This window comes from Ursus maritimus, unplaced genomic scaffold, assembly GCF_017311325.1.
Source record: "Ursus maritimus isolate PB19 unplaced genomic scaffold, ASM1731132v1 scaffold_7, whole genome shotgun sequence".
In the NCBI taxonomy this organism is placed as follows: Eukaryota; Metazoa; Chordata; class Mammalia; order Carnivora; family Ursidae; genus Ursus; species Ursus maritimus.
The window spans coordinates 56,428,156-56,452,823 of NW_024426885.1; the positions used below are offsets into that span (position 1 = coordinate 56,428,156).

At 37.1% G+C, this 24,668-nt stretch overlaps 1 protein-coding gene across 8 annotated transcripts in view; it reads left to right on the forward strand.

Moving 5' to 3' along the window:
• The window catches only part of RUFY2 (RUN and FYVE domain containing 2), a 45,662-nt gene that overhangs the window by 13,631 nt on the left and 7,363 nt on the right, over positions 1-24,668 (forward strand). For 3 of the 8 annotated variants that reach the window (XM_040624093.1, XM_040624092.1, XM_008695952.2), the window contains exons 8-15: positions 1,045-1,114; positions 3,708-3,809; positions 3,951-4,067; positions 6,223-6,390; positions 8,583-8,680; positions 11,088-11,207; positions 17,865-17,994; positions 18,824-18,918. In XM_040624093.1, coding sequence (XP_040480027.1) covers positions 1,045-1,114; positions 3,708-3,809; positions 3,951-4,067; positions 6,223-6,390; positions 8,583-8,680; positions 11,088-11,207; positions 17,865-17,994; positions 18,824-18,918 — 900 coding nt within the window. The other 5 variants (XM_040624090.1, XM_040624091.1, XM_040624095.1 and 2 more) reach the window with 5 other exon arrangements.

Sequence of the window (24,668 nt, forward strand, 5' to 3'; positions counted from 1 at the left end):
TCTCACCATCCAGATACCCTCTTGCTGTTTGTGAAATACTCAAGTTTACCTAAGAATGATTATATTTAAAAATTATTTAATATGAATGAAAAAATATTTTTCTTGTTTCACTAGTTAAACTAAAATGCCAATATTTATTTCTGAGGCTGGTATAAAATTTGTTTAAATCTATTATAGGTTTTATTGTAATGTAAGCAGCGTATTATGTTATTAAAGAAAGCTTAATTAAAATGGTAGAATCAAGGCCTAAACAAGGCCTAAAACAGACTAAATACAATATACAGTAACACCCAGTCTCGGAGACGCCAAGTGAAGTGTGTGCATTTTTGAGAACTGTGTACTTCTGGTGACTGTATAATTTGAAATACAATTTTTTATCAAGATGTATAAAAATGCAGGAAAAAATGTACAGTAATGTCCAGTCTTGATCAATTTAAACAAAAATGCAAAAAACCAAGTTGTTCATTTGGCTTAACCTGACTTTTAACTATATCCTTGAAAGGGTGTTCGCTTAGCTGCAAGCTGTCCGGGTACCTGATGTGAATTTCATATTGACATTTCTCAGACTATGGGTGACTTTAGAGGTCTTTAAGTGATTATGAAAGTGGAGAGTAGAGACAGAATGGGGCTTGTGTTGAAGACCGCTGTAAATGCTTATTAAGCCACTTAATTATAAAAGTGGATATTTAAAGTTCATCCTTTAAAAGATAATTTTAAATCTAATTTTAAGAATATTTGGTAGTCTTTGTGTGGAATCCATTCCTAAGTATTACAATTTAAATGTAAGAAGGACTCTAGGAAGACAACAAAAAATAATGAGCAGCATAAATTCGAATTTTAATAGAAATGATTCTTTTGCTCTAGTCTTTATTGCTTTGCTAGCCAAATCTGGTTATCCAACTTAATGAAATTTCCCACACTCAAAAATTCAGGGTAGTTGGTGCATGTTAGTTAATATAGTAAGACCAGGATAACCTACTTTTTTTTTTTTTTACCTTTGTGAATTTGTGTGATTTGAATGAATTTTTTCTTTATCAATTTCAGCAGCACAGTCAGCAGTCTCCATTCAAGAGTTGACTCATTAGAAAAGTCAAATACTAAGCTGATCGAAGAGGTATTGTAACCTAGCCATGGATAATCTTACACTTACCAAGTATTTGTTTTTTGTTTTGTTTTTTTTTTAAAGATTTTATTTATTTATTTATTTGACGGAGAGAGAGACAGCCAGTGAGAGAGGGAACACAAGCAGGGGGAGTGGGAGAGGAAGAAGTAGGCTCCCAGTGGAGGAGCCTGATGTGGGGCTCGATCCCAGAACTCCAGGATCACGCCCTGAGCTGAAGGCAGACGCTTAACGACTGAGCCACCCAGGCGCCCCACTTACCGAGTATTTGTGATCCTTTTCCATTTTAAGTGTGAATGCACTAAGTGTGCGTACACACACACACTTTCATCATTATGATGGAATATTTGCAATGTAGTTATAATTGATGATTATAGGTTCTGGAGAAACCACATTTTCTCAGGTAAATTCTCAGGTGAATCTTAATTGTGTTAGATACTCCTAGAAATGAGCCCCAAAGATGGCACTCATACAAGCTCTTCTGTAAATAAGCTGTGATTCTTTTTTAAAAATCTGAATGACCTCTTTTTACATAGTGAATCACCTATAGTTAGAAATTCCCATTTAAATGATACTGTTCGTCTTGTTTCACTGTTCAGATTACTTTTCTTTACGAGCACCACTGCATGATCGTGGCCGCCCTTTCTCCACCCAGCCAAGTGTGCACCTCATCTTGTGTGCTTCGGTTTCCTGTGTTGTGAGAGCGGCTGTCTGGTGGTCCCAGGCCAGAAATTGACCTCTGCTCTGTTTTTAATACTGTTTGTAAAATTGCTTTAGATAAGTTTTTTTTTTTTTAATCAAACTACAGAGTTACTGCTTTCTATTTTCAGAAATATTTAGGCTAGAGGAAGAAATCTGTTATGAGTGCTCTGAACCCTACTTTCTGTGTTAATTAAATTCTTCTTCTGGAACTGCCCTAGTTTCGGGGCACCTGGGTGGCTCTATTGTTGGGCGTCTGCCTTCGGCTGGGATCATGATCCCGGGGTCCTGGGATGGAGCCCCGCATCAGGCTCCCTGCTCAGCGGGAAGCCTGCTTCTCCCTCTCCCACTCCCCCCTCCCCCGCTTGTGTTCTCTCTCTCTCTCTGTCAAATAAATAAAATCTTTAAAAAAAGAACTGGCCTAATTTCTCCAAACGAGGGAGCACGTGATTATTTGCATGACTGCAAATGCATCTTTATTTTCATAGTTTGGGACCATTTGATAATATTTTGTTTTGTTTTTAATTATGATAAGTGTACTTTTTAATCTCCATCACCTATTTCATCCATCCCCCCACCCATCTCCCCTCTGATAACAATCAGTTCTCTATAGTTAAGAGTCTTGTTTCTTGGTTTCTCTCTCTCTTTTTTTTTTTCTTTTGCTCATTTGTTTCTTAAATTCCACATAGGAGTGAGATCATATGGTATTTGTCTTTCTCTGACTGATTTATTTTGCCTAGCATTAAACTCTGTAGGTCTATCCATGTTGTTGCAAATGGCAAGATTTCATTCATTTTCATGGCTGAATAACATTCCATCCATACACCACATCTTCTTCATCCATTCACCTATCGATGGACACTTGGGCCACTTCCATAGTTTGGCTATTGTAAATAATGCTGCAATAAACAGGGGTGCATGTATCTCTTTGAATTAATGTTTTTGTATTTTGGGGGTAAATAGCCGGTAGTGTAATTACTAGATTAATTTTTTGAGGAAACTCTATTCTGGTTTCCACAGTGACTGCACCAGTCTGTATTCCCACCAGTAGTGCACCAAGGGTTCCTTTTTTCCCCACATCCTTGCCAATACCTGTTGTTTCTTGAGTTTTTGATTTTAGCCATTCTGACAGGTGGTCTTTCATTATAGTTTTAACTTGCATTTCCCCAATGATGAGTGATGTTGAGCATCTTGTCATGTGTCTGTTGGCCACTGGGACCATTTGGTAGTTTGATAGGTTGGGACCATTAGAGTGGCTCTCTACTTTGTGCCTGTTCTTGGCCTTAGACGCACTGTGAAGTTCAAGTTCTATCCCCGATGAAGTGTTCAGAAATTTATTTACAAGCTAGCATTGAGGGTGGTCCCTGCTTTCCTTTCCTAGAATCCTTCTTTTCATTGTAAGCCTCAGAACCAAGCCACTTAGTTTAACTCTGATGATGAGAAAAGTCTCATATTTGTGATGATCACTTAGTGTTCTGTACTTCAGAGAGTGTCCTATTCAGTTATCATGAAGGTCTGTATCACATTTTCAGTGATAGCACAGCCTTCTTTTCTTGCAGATCTTTTTATCTTTACACAGGTCTGTACAGTGTTACTGTTTCATGACACTTTGTATTCAGAATGTATTTAGATCCGATATGCATGATATGTTTTAACTAACATAATATACTTTGACTAATAAAAGGAAATACTAGAAATAAGAGTTCGATCTTTTATTGGTACCTTAGGATAATTGCACATTTTTCTTATGAAAGCTTCTGTAGATGTGAGGCATTTGACTAGTTTTAAGCTTTTATATTCTATTTATAGCAATGAACATAATCTGTAAAGCAAGTATAAGTAAAGATGTTTAAAATCTTTTTTCTTGTCCCTGTTTCATAATTTTTAGTTAGCAATAGCAAAAAATAATATCATTAAACTTCAAGAGGAAAACCATCAATTACGAAGTGAAAATAAATTGATTTTAATGAAAACACAGCAGCACCTGGAGGTAAGTATGGACTAATTGCAAACGAACCGTCTTGTGTCAGCAGTTGCCACTTCTGGGGACTTTTGCATAGACTGGATATTTATTTCTGTGCTGTATTGATAGTAATGATTACACAGTAAAAAGCTTGATTTTTTTTCCTAGGTTACCAAAGTGGATGTGGAAACTGAGCTTCAAACATATAAGCATTCTCGGCAGGGGCTGGATGAGATGTACAATGAAGCCAGAAGGCAGCTTCGAGATGAATCTCAGTTAAGACAGGTAGTTTACGTTAGCAAAAATAATAATCATAATAATAATTTACCTTAAGCATCACTTAAAATCTCTTTTTTAGCCTTATCTTCTTTGCTGTGGGATAGAAATCTCACCCCCTTACAATCCCTTCAAATTTTTTAAGTTCCCATGTTATCAAGTATTTTTTAAAGTGTTTTTAAACTGTGCTACAATCTGAAATGAATGGAGTGTGACCAGCATTAAAAATCCAAAATAGAATAGAATGATGGATTCAAATAGGACTAAAATCATATTTAAAAATTTTTTTTAAAGATTTTATTTATTTATTTGAGAGAGAGTGAAAGCAAGAGAGATCACAGAAGGAGAAGATCAGACTCGCCACTGAGCAGAGAGCCTGATGAGGGGCTTGATCTCAGGATCCCAAGATCATGACCGGAGCTGAACACAGACGTTCAACTGACTGAGCTCCCCAGGTGCTCCGAATCATATTTAAAATTAACTTATTTTGGGGGTGCCTGGCTGGTTCAGTTGAGCGTGTGACTCTTCATCTTGGGGTCATGATTTCTAGCCCCATGTTGGGCATAGAAGTTACTTTAAATAAAATTAATGGGGGGGGGCGCCTGGGTGGCACAGCGGTTAAGCATCTGCCTTCGGCTCAGGGCGTGATCCCGGCGTTATGGGATCCCTCTCTCGCTGGCTGTCTCTATCTCTGTCGAATAAATAAATAAAATCTTAAAAAATTAATGGGGCGCCTGGGTGACTCAGTCAGTTGAGTGTCAGACTCTTGATTTCAGCTCAGGTCATGATCTCAGGGTCTGAGATGGAGCCCTGCCTTGGGCTGTGTACTCAGTGCAGAGTCAGCTTGGGATTCTCTCTCTTCCTTTCCCTGACCCCTTCCCTGGCTCATGTTCTCTCTCTCTGAAATAAATAAATAAAATCTTTTAAAAAATTAATTTTTTAAACTTTAAATTGATACAATACCTATAGAAAAATACAGATGTAGAGCTTAATGGGTTATAACATAAATACCTGTGTAATCACCACCCAGGTCAAGAAGACACTATTGCCAGCCTTTCCATCCCTTGCTGTTTGTCTTTAATATTAGGAAACTTCTTTTTGTTTTGATATAAACATTTTTAAAATTTAATTTAATTCTATTTAAATTCAATTAACATATGGTGTATTATTAGTTTCAGAGGTAGAGTTCAATGATTCATCAGTTGTATATAATACCCAGTGCTCATTTTATCATGTGCCCTTCTTAATGCCCGTCACCCGGTTACCCCATCCCCCCACCTCCAACGTAAAATTCTTTAAGAAATTAAAACTGGAGTGGGGTTTTTGAGTTATCTTTGGCCTTTACTTGTATGGACTACTTTATTTCTGTGTTTTGGGTTTTTTTTTTTGTTTTTTTAGTTTAAGTAATCTCTACATCCAATGTGGGGGCTAGATATCATGACCCCAAGATTGAGAGTCATGTGTTCTTCCAACTGAGCAAGCAAGGCACCCCCAGACTACTTTATTTCTTTGATTAAGGAAAATTAATAGTTTATGAGGCATAAAAATACTTAATTTTTGAACCAGTAGAATAGTGATAATTAACAGTATCTAGAAAATGCTTTCATTTTCACAAAATACACAGTTAAAAATATTTAGAATGTTATGTTATTATGGGACCTGGTTGATTCCCTTTAGTGGGGTTTTAACTTCAAAAGAGTAGTAGTCTACATATATTTTTTTTAATTAATAAATTTTAGTTTTTCAAGGAGGTTCATAGCAAAATTGAGTGGAACTTTTTTTTTCTTTTTTTTTTTTTAAAGAGTGGTCTACAGTGATGCCTGGGTGGCTCATCGGTTAAGCGTCTGCCTTTGGCTTAGGTCATGATCCCAGGATGCTGGGATCCAGTCGCACATCTGGCTGCTTGCTCAGCAGGGAATCTACTTCTCCCTCTGCCTGCTGCTCCCCCTGCTTGTGCTCTCTCACATTCTCTCTCTCTCTGACAAATAAATAAAATCCTTAAAAAATAAAAAGATATATACCTAGTGACATGAGACCATTTAAAAAAAAAAGGGGGTAGTCTACATAGTGAATAGAAAATTCTTCGTGTTCTCATTAACTGTCGTGTATCTGTCTTTTGACATCCTGAAGTGGTATGTGAATTGAGGATATGTTGAAATTGCAGGATGTGGAAAATGAGCTAGCAGTACAAGTTAGTATGAAACATGAAATTGAACTTGCCATGAAGTTGTTGGAGAAAGATATCCATGAGAAGCAGGATACTCTGATAGGTCTTCGGCAACAACTAGAAGAAGTTAAAGCAATTAACATAGAAATGTATCAGAAGTTGCAGGTAAGGATCATTTTTAAAATATTTTTTATTTAAATTCTAGTTTGTTAACCTACAGTGGAGTAGAAATCAGTGATTCTTCACTTACATACAACACCCAGTGCTCATCATAACAAGTGCCCTCCTTAATGCCCATACCCTTCTAGCCTATCCCCCACCCACCCCCCCTCCAGCAACCCTCCGTTTGTTCTCTATCATTAAGAGTCTCTCATGGTTTCCCTCTTTTTTTTCTTCCCCCCTCCCATATGTTCATCTGTTTCTTAAATTCATATATATATATATATATATATATATATATATATAAAAGCTGTGTTCATCAGTCAGTGGACATTTGGGCTCTTGCCATAGTTTGATATATTGTTGATAATGCTGTTATAAACATCAGGGTGCATGTATCCCCTTCAAATCTGTCTTTTTGTATCCTTTGGGTGAATACCTAGTCGTGCAATTGCTGGATCCTAGTGTAGCTCTATTTTTAACTTTTTGAAGAACCTCCACACCGTTTTCCTCAGTGGCTGCACCAGTTTGCATTCCCACCAACAGTGCACGGGGTTCCCATTTCTCTGCATCCTCGTCAACACCTGTTGTTTCTTGTGTTGTTAATTTTAGTCATTCCGACAGGTGTGAGGTGGGGTCCCATTGTGAGTTTGATTTGTATTTCCTGATGAGGAGTGCTGTTGAGCATCTTTTCATGTGTCTGTTTAGCCATCTGGATGTCTTCTTTAGAAAAGTGTTCATGTCTTCTGCTCATTTCGTAACTGGATTATTTTTTGTGGGGGTGTTGAGTTTGATAAGTTCTTTATAGATTTTGGAGGTAAGGATCATTCTTAAATTCTTAGAATTTCTTGAGTTTAATGTAAATTGAAAATGACTTTTTGTAAGAAGGATTTGGTTTTTAGCTGTGCCATATTGGTAATAAAAACCAGTGACTTTATATGGAAGCTTAAGAAGTGTCACAATGGAATAGGTATCAACGAATAAACAAATCACCTATCTGGATTTCTTTGTTAAGGCCAAAAGGTTAAGTGTGAAGATTAAATCTTTTGGGAAAACTCAGTCTAAATATGCAGGACATCTTTGTGGATTCTTTATACAGAATAGTACTAAGAAAGATTTATTTTTTCTTTAAAAGATTTTATTTGAGAGAAAGAGAGCACGAGCTCGAGGGAGAGGCAGAGGCAGAGGGAGAGGGAGAAGCAGACTCCCCACTGAGTGTGAAGGCCAACACAGGGCCTGACCCCAGGACCCCGAGATCATGACCTGAGCTGAAGTCAGACACTTAACCGACTGAGCCACCCAGGTGCCCTTTTAATTTTTTTTTTTTAAGATTTTATTTTTTTAAGTAATTCCTACACCCAACATGGGCTCAGAGCTACAACCCCCAGATCAGGAGTCACATGCTTTACCTACTGAGCCAGCCAAGGGCCCTGAGAAAGATATAATTTTGATTGAAATGCTTTATTATAGGGGCACCTGGGTGGCTCAATCAGTTAAGTGTCTGCCTTTGTCTCAGGTCATGATCTCAGGGTCCTGGGATAGAGCCCCGAGTGGGGCTCCCTGCTCAGTGGGGCGTCTGCTTCTCCCTCTGCCCCTCCCCTCTCCTCATGCTCTCTCTCTCTTCTGCTCTCTCTCAAATAAAAAAATCTTTAAAAAAATGCTTTACTATAATAATTATGAATTCTCTCATAAAGTGACAGCACTGTTTAAGTAGATTTGTTGCCAAAAGCTCTTTATTTAATTTGAAAAATAGCATAGTTTACAAGGGTTCCAGAAACACTGAAGGCAGTGTTTTTTTTTTCTTTATTACATTTTAATTGAAGACTAATAGTACTACTGCTTTATATCATACGAGTATTTTAATCTACAAATTAATTCTGTTCATTTCAAAGTAAAAGTTCCATAGTGAAATGGTATACAACACTTAAAAATATTCAGGTTTAAAAATCAAAGCCATTAGGGGCGCCTGGGTGGCGCAGTCGTTAAGCGTCTGCCTTCGGCTCAGGGCGTGATCCCGGCGTTCTGGGATCGAGCCCCACATCAGGCTCCTCCGCTGGGAGCCTGCTTCTTCCTCTCCCACTCCCCCTGCCTGTGTTCTCTCTTTCTCTGGCTGTGTCTCTCTCCGTCAAATAAATAAATAAAATCTTAAAAAAAAAAAAAAATCACAGCCACTGTATATTTTTTTTCTTTCTAAATAGGGTTCTGAAGATGGCTTGAAAGAAAAAAATGAAATAATTGCCCGACTAGAAGAAAAAACCAATAAAATTACTGCAGCCATGAGGCAGTTGGAGCAAAGGTACAGCATTTCCAGTCTTAGTTTCTTTTTCTCCTTTTTTTCTCCCTTTTCTTTATTCAACTCTGACACCTGCCACAAATACCATTAGGAAAATTTAGATTAGGCCTTTTTTTTTTTTTTTTTTTTTTTAAACCCAGCAGGATTTTTGCCTTTTTTGTTTTGGTTGTTGCATGGAATCAAGTTGCTTTATATTAGGCTGATTTCATTTGAATTTGCCATTTTGTGGATTTTTAAAAAAAGATTTAATATCGGCAATTTCATGTGGTTCAATCTATTACATAAAACAAATACACAAACAAAAACTTTAAAAAAGTGAAAAACGAACAAAATCTATGGTGGAATTATCCCTGATTGATTTCCATGCATATTGATTGTCAGATCCTTTGTCATTCACCATCTCTTTATCTGAAATCAAGCTTTGAGTTGGCAGTTTAGTTGCATTTCTTTGAGCTAGGACCCACAACCCAAACCAAGAAATAATTTTATTTAAATTGAATTGTTTTATATTGGCATTTTTCACTTTTATTGTTGGAAAATGTAATGTATTTCCATTGACCTGTCATGTTGGTGTCAACATATGTCTTATCATTGCTTTCTTTGAATCTACTTATGAAAAACATAACTATTAATGCTTTATTGACATGAATATTCTTTTATTGACATCCTCTTTCTTCTTTTTTCTTTTTTGTTTTCTTTATCCCCATTTTTACATTTTGGACATCTTTATTACCTTTTTCTGTCTTTGATTTCTGTCCATTCCATTATGAAGTGACAATGATTTGTTAACTCAAACTAGGACAATTGCAATGTCATTGGTGAAATATGCCAGCAGTGACACTCAGGACCAGTATAAGCTGGTCAAAGATATATCTTTCTGAAAATCACTTGTATTTAAACAGACTAAAAGAGAATCAACAATTTTATAATATATTAAATAGAAAATAATTTATGCTATTAAGAATTTGAAAAGGGTACTAGGAACCCTGTCCACTTTGATAAGCTGCTGTGGTAATACACTGCCATGAAGCAGAGCGGTGCACTTGGATTTCCAAAAACACATTCCTCAAACCTTGTGCACAAAGGCTGATTTGAGTATTGACCTTTTGGAGGTCAGGATTTTCAAGTGCAGTTTTATCTTTTTAGCTACTTTTTGATGGAAAATATAAACATTGTTTAAAAATACGTTCACCCTTTGGTTTCCCAGTGTGTTGGCACAAATTCTTTCCCTGTTGGCCCACTCTTTGCCTAATGCTCCTTTACTGATTTTTAAATATGTTTTAAAATAGTTTATAACCCAGATTGGCCATTCTCTTGTGCTCCAGCACCTCAGTTTTCCAGTTCCCTTAGCCCTCTTCTATGATAGCACAACTTCAAGCCCTACCTCACTCTGAGTTTTATTTTAGTTTCAGTAATCTTAGAGAAATGCTTGGGTCCCCTGTCCCCCCATGTTAATATTTTAAAATTAAATTTTGATTTAGAGATAACTTGAATGTTACTCTCTTTTGCTCAGAAGTGGCATTTATACTTCTGAAATATGTCAGTTTGCCCCACTGGTGTGTTTTTAGGAAGAAAAGAAGAGGCAGTGTTTTCAGCTAGTTGCATAGAAATTTTGCCTGTGATTCCCTACAAGGAATTAATACGTGGGAAATGTTTTCTTATAAAAATATTGAAGTTAAATCCAAGAAATCCTAGATGGGAGTGGAGCTAAGCACAGGGAGAAGCAGTGACTTACAAATAAAAACAGAACAAATGAAAATCACATTTTTAGATAATATTTAAACATCAGCGATGAACAAAATGATCTCTAGAGAATGTTGCCAACTAATACTATATTCTTTTGATTCTTACACACACACACACACACACACACACGGAGCTTTCGGCATAATTTAGTAAATGCATTAAGATCCTACAGGGAGGACTTGGCTGTTTGAAATAATTGCAGGTCTTTGCTCTTGGCCTTGTAGCACACTTGATTCCTGGCATACACATCCTGACCTAATAAATAACAATGTGGCTTCTTCACCTAGTGTAGACATAAATACTGTGCTTTACATGGTTTTGTAAAAAGGCAGTAATGCACCCATTATACTTTCAGAGTTAATTCATTCTGCTCTACGTAAGTGGTAAAGGCTGTATTGCTTTGCATTGTTAATTATGAACAAGAAATAAAACAAATTTGAAGATAGTATTCTGGGCATATTATATGTTATATTGAAAAAAATCACAAAACAATTTCTAGACATTGTGTGGCTCTTTCACGTTTGAGTTTGTGAGTTTCCCCCCAAACTTTGTTTTCATTTAGAAATGTTTCTATTTCCCCATTTTTCTTTTATTTGTCTTCTTCACCCTTTTACACCCTAGTTCTAGCCTCAGTTTTACCCAAAGTTGATTTGAATTACACCAGATTGCAGCAAGCAGAGAAGGCGCAAATGGAAGCTGAAGCTGAAGACAAGAAACATCTTCAAGAGTGTCAGAGTAAATCCGACAATCTGCAGAAACAAATCTCCCAAAAGGAGAAACAGCTGTGAGTATTTCACTCTTGGAAACAAATACTAACCCCCACCCCTTCTTTTTTGCACGTAATGATAGGATACCTGTATTTTCCTTTAGTTGATGATGACAGCTACATTATGGAGTTCTCCTTGAGAAATAAAAAAAATTAGAGAATGTAATTATGATAAAACTTGTGTTTTTGGTCCCTTTATTGTTTTCAGAGCTTTTCAACTATCTTGTTATCTTGCTCAAGGAGAATTTTATTCTTTCTGCCGGTATAACAGTAGATGGCCATTATATTTCTAGATACTGAGTGTAATAGGCCTTTGTAACTCAAAGGGACTTACATTATCAAAGAACAAGAAGTTTTCTCAGAACATTTTTATTAATACTTCATATGATAGATCTATGTATCTATTACCAGCTAAGAATGATGTCCATATACATCATTAGACTGAAAGCAAGTTGCAGACAGTATGTGAGGTATAATCCCATTTTTTATAAAGTTAAAACTGTGTATATGTGCATATTTACATATCTATCTATCTATCTATCCATATAGATAGATATATAGAAAAGAGTTTAAAGAATACAGATTCTGGGGAATGATTATCTCAGGGGAGTGATGGCAGATTGATAGGGATATTTTAGTTTTTACTTTATAAACATCAGTATTTTCCCCCAGTAAATATATGCTACTTTTGTTATTAAAGCAACAATAGAAAATAGTTATGTATTATGTTTAACAGACCATTAAACAAGACTACATGCCATTTATGATGTATAACTTGCTAAGCTGCCTTGAGATCCATTGGTTGAGGTAGCATTAAATTCCTCTCAATTCTTGCTAATTTTCTAATAGTTCTGTCAATTATTGAGAGGGGATTTGTTGAATATCCCAACTATAATTGTGGATTTGTGTATTTCTACTTTTAGTTCTAATGTTTTTGCTTCTCATATTCTGAAGTTCTGTTGTTTGGTGCCTACACATTTAGGGTTGCTATGTCTTTTTGGTGAATTGACTTTTTTATCAACATGATATGCCTCTTTATCTCTGGTAATTTTCTTTATCTGATATTAATAGAGCTACTTCTTTCTTTTGATTAATATTGTCATGTAATAAATAAAACATTAATGTTTGCATTTTTCAGTCTTTAAACTTTGAGCCTAATCTTTATTATCATCATCAGTATATTTAAGTAAATTTCTTATAGTTCATGTTTTTTTTATTTGTTCTGACAATCTCTTAATGATATATTTAGTCTATTTACATTTTGTGTAATTGTTGATATGAGAGCTTAAGTCTGCTGGTTTATTGTTTTTTGTTTTGTTTTGTTTTTCATTCCTTTATTTTTTCCTGCCTTCCCATGGATTATTTAAATATTATTTAGAATTCCTTTTTGATTTGTCTATAGTGTTTTTGAGTGTATCTCTTCATATAGATTTTCTAATGATTTCTCTAGATACTGTCTTACATATTTGCAACTTTTCAGTCTACTGATACCAGCATTTTACTACTTTGAATGAAGTGTGAAAGTCTTACTTCCACTTAGATCTTTTTACTCTTTCCCTTTTATAACATAATTGGCTTAAATATTTTCTCTGAATAATATTGAGGACCATATTAGACAAAATTAGAAAGTTTTTTTTTTTTAATGTAAACTGTAAGCCCAGTGTTGGGTTTGACCTCATGACTCTGAGATCAAGAGTTGCATGCTTTATGGCTGAGCCAGCCATGTGCCCCCACATCAGACAGTATTACAGTTTGTGCTTCAAACATTAAACATAATTTAGAAAACTTTGGTTATTGTTATTTCTTTATTCCTGATATTCCAAGTTTTCTTCTGTGTCTGAAGAACTTCTTTTCTGTTTCTTTTAGGGTAGGTCTGTTGGCAACAAATTCTCTTACTTCTTTTTTTCATCTGAGGTCTTGATTTCACTCACCTTCATTTCTGAAGGGTATTTTCAGAATAACCTTAGTATTCTGAATTGACAGTTCTTTTCTTTCAGCACTTGAAAAGTGTTGTACCACTTTCTTTTGGTTTTCATAGTTTCTGATAAAAAATACTGTCATTTGAATCACTGTTCCTCTACCCAAGATTATTTCTTTAGACTTACCTGCTTTAGGCTTTGGTCAGCTTCTTGAATCTTTCTGTTTATCTTTACCAAAATTGGAAATTTTGAAACTTTTTTTTTTTCTAGATATTTTTCTAGCTCCAATTGCTTTCTCTTTTCTGGAATTCCTTTTTTTTTTTTTTTTTTTTTTAATTTATTCACTCTAGAGGCACCTGGGTGGCTCAGTTGGTTAAGCATCTGCCTTTGGCTCTGGTCGTGATCGCTGGGTTCTGGGATCGAGCCCCACATCGGGCTCCCTGCTCAGTGGAGAACCTGCTTCTCCCTCTCCCTCTGGGCCTCCTCCCCACTCGTTCTCTCTCTCTCTCTCTCAGATAAATAAATAAAATCTTCAAAAAAAGAGATTTATTCACTTTAGAAAGAGAGAGAAAGGGAGCAGGGAGGGGCAGAGGCAGAGGGAGAAGGAGAATCCTAAGCAGACTACTTTCTGAGCATGGAGCCCGGCACGGTGCTTGATCTCACCGGAGCTAAAGTCAAGAGTCGAGTGCTTAACTGACTGAGACACCCAGGCTTCCAGGCTGACCCTCTCTTCTCTGGAATTTTGATAACCTTGCATATTAGATTTTTAAAAAAATAGTCCTATAGGTCCCTGACACTTTTCTTCCCCCAGTCTATTTTTTCTCTCTCGTTCAGATTGGGTAATTTCTACTGTAGTGTTTTGTTTTCTTAAGGTAGGTGCCATGCCCGACGTGGGGCTTGAACTCATAACCCTGAGATCAAGAGTCACATGCTCTACTGACTGAGCCAGCCAGGCGCCCCTCTGTTGTAGTGTTTTGAAATCCATTATTTCCTCATCATCTTCATTCTCCTACTGAGCCCATTTAATGAAGTTATTGTATATTTCCATTTGACTATATTTCCTTCCTCTCTTTGTTTTTTTTTCTAGTCTATGGCCATACCACTCTGAATGTCCCCAATCTCATCTGATCTTTTTTGCTAAAACTTACTATTTTGTTTCAAGTGTGTTCTTAATTGGTCATAGTTATGATGACTGCTTTAAAATTCTTGTCTATTCAGAATTATCTGACTTGTTGGCATCTGTTTCTCATCCAAGTTAAGATTTCTCTTGGGTCTTGGTATGACAGGTATTTTGCAGTTGCATTCTGGACATATTGAGAATTATGAGACTACATCTTATTTAAATTTCAGCAGCTCTCCTCTGAAACCACATCAGCAGGGGAATATAGATGCTGTCTCCCTCTCTCTCTCTCTCTCTCTCTCTCTCTCTTTCTCTTTTTTAAGATTTATTTATTTTAGAGCACAAGCAGAGGACAGAAGGTGGGCAGAGGGAGAGGGAATCCCAAACAGGCACCACACTGAGCATGGAGCCAGATGCAGGGCTTGATTCTGTGACCCCAAGATCATGACCTGAGTCAAACCAAGAGTCAGACACTTAACCCGTGGAGCCAACCAAGGTGCCCCAACACTGACTCTTTATACCAAGTGGAGATAGTAGAATACTAGAACCATTCTGGACAGGACGGAGAAGGGTGCTTAACTACTGGGCAGGGATTGAAATCTGTGCTTTCCACTCAGTCTCTGCTGACACTGTGGAGAAGAGGAGCGGTGCCTTGTCACTCTCAAGTAGGAGTGGAAGTCCAGGCTTCTGCCTTGGTCTCTGCTGACACCATTCTGGAGGAGAGAGGCAGAGGTACCTCACTTCACTGGGCAGGGGTAGAAATCTAGGCTTCTCACTTGGCTTTCACTGACCTGGGGAGGGTGAGAAATACCTTGTTATTGATGTGGGGTTAAAAGTCCAGGTTCCCAATGTGGTCACCATAAGAGAGGGTGCTGGACAGTAGTAAAAGTCCAGGCTTGCCACTTGGCCTTCTCTGATAACTACCATGTTGGGGATTGGGAGAGACACTTTATTATTGCCAGGTGAGGATGGAAATCTAAGCTCCCCACTTGGCCTTTGTTGACAGTGGTTGGGGGCCTATGGTTTTTTCCTCTGGGTTTTTTTGTTTTTTGTTTTGCTAGAAAAGGGCGTTTATTGTCAAAAAGGTTTCTATCAAGGCTAGGCTACTTTTTCCCAGTTCTTTAGCAAGAGAGAGCAGGCTTTCCTTGGGACTTTTTTCTTTCTTTCTCTGTCTTTTCTTTTCTTTTTTCTTTCGTCTGTATCCATTACAGGTAGTGGGCTTCTTCAACACCCACTCTGAGCTATGTAGGAGGCAAAAAGAAGCCTCAGGGCATCATCATCATGTTATTCTTTGCCTTCTGGGGTTCCTACTGCTATGGGGCTAACCTAGTCAATAAATCTTGAGGACAACTCTAGAGAGAAGATGTTTGTTTCTGCTAAAACCATGAAAGTAATTTCGTTTCTCAGTCGGTGCCATGTGCCATGTAGCACATGGACATGTGAGTAGCGTGGAGATCAGGGGAATCCCCGATGGCTCAGAAAAATTGAAGCTGTTTCTGTAGAAAGGGGCTGCTGGCACTATGTCCAAGAAAAACAAATTCCTTTTTTTTTTCTCCTAAAATGGAAATAACTTTATTATTTCTGAATATGAAAGAAATTACATGCTGTTGGAAAATGTAGGAAAATGTGAAGAAAATAAAAATTGTAGGTTTTTTTTTTTTTAACATTTTGATGACTATCCCTGTTTTTGGTATACGTAGATGTTTTTTATGTATTTTAGAGAGGATCGTACTATGTGCTCATTAGTGTCTCGTTTATTGCACGTGCTATGTCATGGGCAGCGTATCATGTTAATTAATTTAGGTCTACACCATTTTATCAGTTAAGCTAAAGGAATCTTTTAGCCTGAAAAATTGTGTTTTATCGTTTGAGTTTGCATATCTTTGATTATTGGTGAGATCCTCTTGTATTTCTTTATTTTGTGAATTGCCAGTTTGTATCATCTGCTTTTCTCCCTAGGAGTGTTCAGCTTATTAATATTTATTTGTAAGAGTTCTTGTTTATTTACTCTGGGTATGTCACATACAGTGAAATATTTTCTAAATTTACTGTTTGTTTTTAAACTTTGTTTATAGTGGTTTTTTCATTTAGACATTTTAAATTTTTAAATAGTTATATTTTCCTTTTTTTTTTTATGGTTTCTGCCTTTGGTGGTCAATGTGTATTTTGATAGTGTATTTATAATAACTTAAAAATATTTTTCCTTTGCTTTTTCAATCAGTTTTTTTCTGATTCTGGATGATGAGGCCACTCACGGCACTCCAGACTTTGGTTACTTGTAGTGAAATAGTATGTCTCAACAGTTTGTAAATTCCATTTAGGGGTATCTCTTCTCTTCAACCTCAATTATAAAATCTAAAATTTACTTCAAGGAAAAATAATGTGGCTCTAGATGGAAATGCTAACTTTATGAGGAAACAAAAGTAATCAAAATATTAACACAGGAGTATTAAAATAATATATTGTGATAGTCTCAATATTATATATTATTAAAATTTAAAGTATTAGAGGGCGCCTGGGTGGCTCAGTTGGTTGAGCAGCTGCCTTTGGTTTGGGTCATGATACCAGGGTCCTGAGATCGAGCCCCGCATCAGGCTCCCCACATGGCAGAAAGTCTGCTTCTCCCTCTCCCTCTGCCTGCTGCACCCCATGCTTGTGCGCTCGCTCTCTCTCTGTCGAATAAATAAATAATTAAAAAAAATAAAGTATTAGAAATTGTAACATTATTTGTTTATGTGTCATCTGTTATACCTTCTTATGAGCAATAATTTGCAAAATGATTTCTTTTCGGTATCCCGAAGGGTAGGAATTTGACTACTTTGTTTTGCCGGATGCTGCTGTTAGAGTGATGAGGCAGCACTTTAAATGTGAAGGGGCATTTCCAGGCAGCATGGGTTTTCCTCCAGTGTCTCTTTGGTCTTAGATCTGTCCTGTCAGCAATTTGTAAAGTAACACTCAGTACCAGGGTTGATTTTTCTGTGACCGATGTTTAATTGATTTAGTGGTGGCTGTAATTCTTATATCAGAACAATAGTTTGTTTTAAAATTTTGCACATGGCACAGAAATGTCAATAATTAAAACTTCACATTTTTCTCCTTTGTTTCATTCCCCCCAGATGCAACCAGTTTTTATAGTGTGGTTTACCCTTCCAGGCATTTTCTATGCTCATACAGCATTTATGTACACAGAATTAAAAAATGACAAATTATTGGGGCGCCTGGGTGGCACAGCGGTTAAGCGTCTGCCTTCGGCTCAGGGCGTGATCCCGGCGATCCGGGATCGAGCCCCACATCAGGCTCTTCCTCTATGAGCCTGCTTCTTCCTCTCCCACTCCCCCTGCTTGTGTTTCCTCTCCCACTGGCTGTCTCTCTCTGTCAAATAAATAAATAAAATCTTAAAAAAAAAAAAAGACAAATTATTGGTTAGCAAGGAGTTTTTGTGGTTGGCAAATATATTGATATGTTGGGATCAGAAAACCCTGTGCTACTGAACTTGTTTACAAAAAATATTCATGAAAGAAAATACCTGAAGAAATGCACTAAAGTGAAAATAATCAAAAGGATGGTGTTATTAAAGAAAGCAGACAACTGTCACGTGAGAACTAGTACTAAGCTTCTTTGTGTTTGTCATTCAAGGGTGCAGCTGGAAACCGATTTGAAGATTGAGAAGGAATGGAGGCAGACTTTGCAGGAAGATCTTCAAAAGGAGAAAGATGCCTTATCTCATCTTAGAAATGAGACCCAACAAATCATTAGTCTTAAAAAAGTAAATGGTGGTAAAACTTTAAAAATCATATCTTTGAAAACTAAGTTACTTAAAAAGAGAAATCATAATTTATATTTATACCAAAGAGACAGAATATACTGGCCATCTTTTTTTTTTTTCTTTAAAGATTTTATTTATTTATCTGACAGAGAGTCAGCCAGCGAGAGAGGGAACACAAGCAGGGGGAGTGGGAGGGGAAGAAGCAGGCTCCCAGCGGAGGAGCCTGATGCGGGGCTCGATTCCAGAATGCTAGGTTCACGCCCTGAGCTAAAGGCAGACGCTTAACGACTGAGCCACCCAGGCGCCCCATAACTGGCCATTTTTAAAATACCAATAAGAAGGGGCACCTGGCTGGCTCAGTTGGTAGCACAAGTGACTCTTGGTCTTGGGGTCATGAGTTCAATCCCCACATTGGGTGGAGAGTTTATTTTAAAACAACAACAACCACCACCACCATGGGGCGCCTGGGTGGCCTAATCGGTTGAGCATCTGACTCTTGGTTTCAGGTCAGGTCTTAATCTCAGGGTCATGGGATTGAGCCCTGTGTTGGGCTCCATGCTCAGTGGGGAGCCTGCTTGAGATTCTTTCCTTCTGCCCCTCCCCCCCAATAAATAAATAAATCTTTTTAAAAAAAGAAAACCAGTAAGGAGATTAAATGAATGGGAAATAGGTGATAGTCGATGGAACGCTATGAAAGAGCTTGGACATAGAGTTCTGTTTTTTATAAAAAGCTAAAGGATATATGTTCCTAATTATTGGTATGTATACAATGGGGAGTTTCTTGCTTATTTCTTTTAAATTGCAATTTCTGTCTTTTATTGTTTTGAAGGAGTTCCTTAACATCCAGGATGAAAATCAGCAGTTGAAAAAAATATATCATGAACAGGAACAAGCTCTTCAAGAACTTGGCAACAAACTTAGCGAGTAATTTCTCTTTTTTCCTCCGTCTGTGTAGTCAGTGACTTTTAGAAAGGTAGGAGTGTGCCACACCACATAGGCAGAAAAGTGTAAATATAGAGAAGAAAGATAGGAACTATCAAAATAAAAACCAAATAAAACCTTAAAGATAAATAGACAAGCCTGTGGATTGGAGAGATTTTGTTAAAAGTTAGGTTCAGTTTAATACATTTCAGCTTTAAACGCTTTCCAGTAGGTGAAAGTTAAGATTCTTGTTTAATTTCTTCAAATTAGGGAATTCAGAAGTTCATTTAATATATTTTCCCCAGAACAACAGAAACCAAATTTCCAAAATATCTGGTGAGATCATTTTCAGCCTGTTTTGAGAAGGAGCCAGCATTGTGAGAAGTGGGGAGTTTTATGCTAGAGTTGGGGCTTAACTTCACGCAGCGGGGTTCGTTCTGTTGCAACCAAGTGTTACTGGGTTGCTAGAAAGAAAGAAGGAGAAGCGGTTCTTTCTCACCCTCCTCCGTGTTCCACGTGGCCTGTGTTTGGGTTAAGCGGCTTCATCTTTGTGCCTTGATTGAACGTATTGCCAAGTATCTGGGATAAGCTCTGGAAGGTTTAGTTTAGTATTAAATGTATCACTGCCGTGTTTAATAATAGTACTAATTTTTTTTAACACAGAAAAGTAAAAGAAAGCTATAGTGCCCATAATCATCACCTGTATAAACCCCTTTGATGTTTTATATGGTTAAAAACCCAAATAGCACAATTTCCTCCCTCTCCCAAGTATCGATCCTCAAAGTTAGTGAACCTTAGGGAACCTCATAACAAATTTATATGTGAACATCTCCTCATATGTATGATTGTTATATATATGCACATATATATCATTTGTAAGAAACTCAATAGAAATCGTAACTAGAATGGACACTTCATTGCTAAAGATGCGATTCCATTAAGAGGTCTCGAGACCAATTTCCAAGGCCATAGGAAAGAGCAGTTCACTAAAACCACCAAAGGAAATACTAGTTTGCAAAGAGATAAAGCTATCGGCGTGCCTGGTGACCCAGTCAGTAGAGCATGCGACTCTTGATCTTGGGGTCATGAGTCTGTTTGAACTCCACATTGGAGGTAGAGTTGGCTTTAAAAAAAAAAATAAAGCTATTTTTGTTTCTGTAAATTCAAAGAACAATTTACATTGTGAGTCTGATAAGCAAGATTCCGATTCTAATCGGGCATTCACCTAGTGGGCACTTTGACCTAGACCCTATGCTAAGTGCTTATTACCTTATTTTCCCTTTTATTCATTTGACAAATACTAAGCTTGTATTATGTTCCAGGCACTATTCCAAGTGCCAAGGACTCAACAATGTACAGTCCCCACAACAAAAATAATATTGACATATAAAATCATAATTTTTAAATTAAAACAGATTAGTAAAAGGGAATGTGTGTTACTCCCCGCCCATCTCCTACACAGTGCTAAGGACTATAGTTTATTAAAGGCACGGTCATTTCAATGTTCAGATAGCTGAATTCCCTTTTTACATTTGGTTAAGTTCAAGTTACTGAACCTATGGTGTAGTTATTGGCTTCCGGAGTAGAATTTAGTGATTCATCACTTTACATATAGCACCCAGCGCTCATGCCCTCTCTAATCCCCATCACCCATTTAGCCCATCTTCCCACCCACCTTCCCTCTATCAACCTTCAGTTTGTTCTCTTAACTGTAGAATGTCTTGTGGTTTGGCTCCGTCTCTCTTCTTATTTTTCCTCCCCTTCAAACTATGCTCATCTGTTTCATTTCTTAAATTCCACGTCTGAGTGAAATCATATGATACTGGTCTTTCTCTGACTGACTTGACTTAGCATGGTATACTCTAGTTCCTCACTTTTTTTTTTTTTTTTTTTTTTAAGGTTTTATTCTTAAGTGATCTCTACACCCAGTATGGAGCTCAGACCTACAGCCCTGAGATCGAGAGTTGCATGCTCAGGTGCCTCGGTGGCTCAGTCGGTTAAGCATCCATCTCCTGATCTTGGCTCAGGTTTTGATCTCGGGATCGTGAGTTCAGGCCCCGCATCGAGTAGGCCTAGCGTGGCGCCTACTTAAAAAAGAGTCGCGTGCTCTACCAACGGAGCCAGCCAGGCACCTCTGAATTCACCTTTCTTCCCTTTTTCTTAGTCTGGTTGGTTCATTGTTTCTCAAATTTTGGTTTGCATGAAAATTACTGCTCAAGGTTGGATACACTCAACAATCTATACTGAACTTTTTGGGCTATTTAAGGAGTTTTCAAGGGTTATTTTGACCAAGTTTTTTCTAAGTTTTTTTACACATGCCTGACTCCTCTGTAACTACTGTCTGCATGTTCTTATGAAGTTTGTGAGTTGGTTTGTTTTTTTTACTTACAAATTTGTTTAAGGTTTTTCCATATCAGTACATCAAGATATTCCATAGGGTGGGTGTGCCATAAACTTTCTATTTTTTTTTCTTTTGTAATCAGTACTGCTGTGAAATCCTTGTATGTGTGTGTTGATGTATCTTGATGCACTTTAATGAGTACATCTGAAGAGTAAGTTCCTCGAGGTGATTGCTAGGCCAAAAGGAATGTGCTTTAAAGAATTCTGGTAGTGCCAAGTTATCCTCTGTCTCGAGTATTAGATCCCGTCAGCAGTAGGAGAGAATGTTTTTGCCAGTGTGATAGTTGAAAATCTTATTGGTTTGATTTGCATTTCTTTAGCCATAAGCACAGTTGAGCATCTATATCTGTTCAGGTAATCTCTGCGCCCAGCGTGGGGCTCAAACCACTACGGAGTTCCACGGACTCCGTGCAACGTGCATGTTCCACGGACGGAGCCAGCAGGTGCTCCCGAACATTTACGTTTATTTGTGTTCCATTTGTATTTCTAGTTTACTGCCTCTTCATATTCTGTGCATTTTTTTTGGGTTGGATTGCTCATCTTTTTCTTAGGGGATTTGAAAAATTGTATACATTATACATCTTCTGTCTTTTGTCTTTTTACTTCATTTGTGATATGTTTTTTCCTTGTTAGCCTTTGAATTGTTAGGGCACAGATTTATTAGTTTTCCTCTGCTGTTTCTGGAGCCATAGTCCCTAAGACATGCATAAGGCCAGCTTTGAGTCAGAATTCCTTTTCTCCTCTCCCCCCCCCCCCGCCCCCATCTTATCCTTTTTTAACAGTAGTCCTCGTGAGTGGGGAGAATACTTTATCAGGGCTGGAGGAGGGACAGTGGCCCCTGTGAGGTTGTCCGTACCACACCAGTTGATCTGTGAAACACTTTCATTCTTCCTCTTTCTGCTCCTGTGATTATAAGCTATCAGATTCCTCCCTAATACATGGTGATGAATGTCTTTTTAAAAATTTGTTGATGAGGAGGGACTGGATCAGTACTTTTTAATCTTTGCTTCTAATTTACCAGAAGCCTTTAGGCTTTATATAGACCATTTGGGTATTATTTAAAATGCAGAGCGGGAGGATAAATGTCATTTGGAATAAAATGAACCATATTTATTTTTACTAAAAGGGAAAATTTAGGTTTTGGAAAGAACCATTCAAGACTGCGTTTTTAAGTTACGATTAAACTTAAAAATTAGTATTCATTAGTATCACTCAAAGGAATAAGCATTCCTCTGCTGTTTACTAGCTTTGTGACTTAGGGTTATTTAATACCTTTAAGCCCACTTCCACATTTGTAAATTGAGGAGTTATAAAATCCTCAAGGGTTCTTTTTCTAATTGAGAATAAGTATGTGAAAGCCCCTACACAATACCTTTGCTTATCACACCCAGAATTTCAGTTTTCTTGTCAGATAAGCTTGGATGTGAAATTTACTCTCTCGTGCTCACTTTCTGATCCTGTGATTTTAAATGTAAATGATTAATTTTAACTAGCAAAAAACTTTCACTAAGAAAATATTTACTCTTTGAACGATGCTTAAAAAGAATTTTCAATAGATTTTGAAAGGTTTTAAGTATTATCCTGAATAAATTATAATGTAGAGAGACTAATTTGAGGATTAAACAAAATGAAAATGAGCTGTTCATATTTGAAGAAAATGTGGAACATGAAATATTAGGATGGGTTATTCAAGGAAGAGAATCTAAACTAATATGTGTTAGAATGACTGAGTTTAAAATATGTGAAGGATGATAACCAGCTTTTCTCTTATCCTCATCAAGGCTTAAGTTCCAACAAGAAGAATTTTTAGTTCAGAAAAAGAAAAGATATTCTTTCCATATAAAGAAAATTACAGATTTTTTTTCCTCCTTAAAGCAGAGGTTTCAGGATCCTCAGAGGCCATATCATTTATTAATGTTTTTCCTATCGTGTCCTCATTGATTGTATCACATTTATTCTAGCCACATGTTTTATCCTGGCCCTTCTCTGTGCTGTTTTCATGCCCTGGTCAAATATTTTTACACAATTAAATACATATTCCTAAATAAAAGCTACCTAAGGTGAATCGTACGGACCTCTGTCTCCTCCCTGTCTAGGACAGAGAGATGTTCTCGTCCATTGTGTTCACCGAACTGCTGTTCCTTCTTTAGGGGGCTCGGCAGTTCGCATCAGAGGGGCAGTGTTTTCAGTGTCCGTATTTGTGAATAAAGGCATTTTAACCGGAAATATAGCAACACCAGTGACTTTTCATAACGATCTCTGTACTGAATGCCATGAAGCTACTCTTGTTCCATACTCAGGTTTCCGTGTCGCACAGTCCCCGTTTTTGCCATATTCCTACCAGCATCAGTTTTCTTCAGGCACGTTTTGTAGGTGTGAATTCAGCCAAGAAAATTTTAGTTTTATGTTTGTATTTTTAATCTGTGTAGTTTTACATGGATATTTCCCACTGTAGAAGTATGAACCAGATAAAAAAACCCCACATTTTGTTTTGATGTCTTAGAACAAGGAACACTTGTAGTGTGAAGCAGTTTCCTACTGTTCTGCCTCAGGAGCAGAGACTTTAATTTCTGTGCCTTTTGATCTAGTAATTTCATTTCTAAGTTGTTATCCTAAGAAAAATAATACAAATATTTTGGTCATTCCAATTTAATGAACAATTTTTGCGGTGAGAAATTTGAAATAAGTTGAAAGTTCAGCAGCAGATAATTATATAAACTACTTTATATTTTTCATTATTTACCGTGTAACCATTTTACCATAATGATGTGGCAGATACTTAATGACAAGTCAATAGCTCTCAGCCTTTCAGGATATATTATTACCTGAAAAGAGCTGTTTATGGAAAACTATATAAATGATGATTGCATTTAAAAGGCACACATACTTGGGAATGGGGTAACTGGGTGAGGGACATTAAGGAGGCAGATGTTGTCACGAGCACTGGGTGTTACATGACTGATGAATCACTGACCTCTACCTCTGAAACTAATATAATACACTATATGTTAATTTAAATAATTTTTAAAAATATACACATACTCATCATCATGTAGATTATTCTCTCTGGGTAGTAGGATCACAGATAATTATTGCTATTTATAATTTGCGTGTTCATTAGCATGTATTTTCAAAGTATTAGTTGAATTAGGTGAAAAGTGTCACAGTTCTGTTTTCCTTAATGTTCCCAGGTCTTGCCGTTCTTTTGCACCTGGTAGAGAAATAGCGTAATGGCTGCCACGTGGGCTTTAGCGTCACAAAGACCGGGGTTTGAATCCTGGCCTTCCGCTCGTTACTACCTCTCTGACCTGTTATGAGTGATGAAACCTCATCAGGCTTCACTTTGATATCGA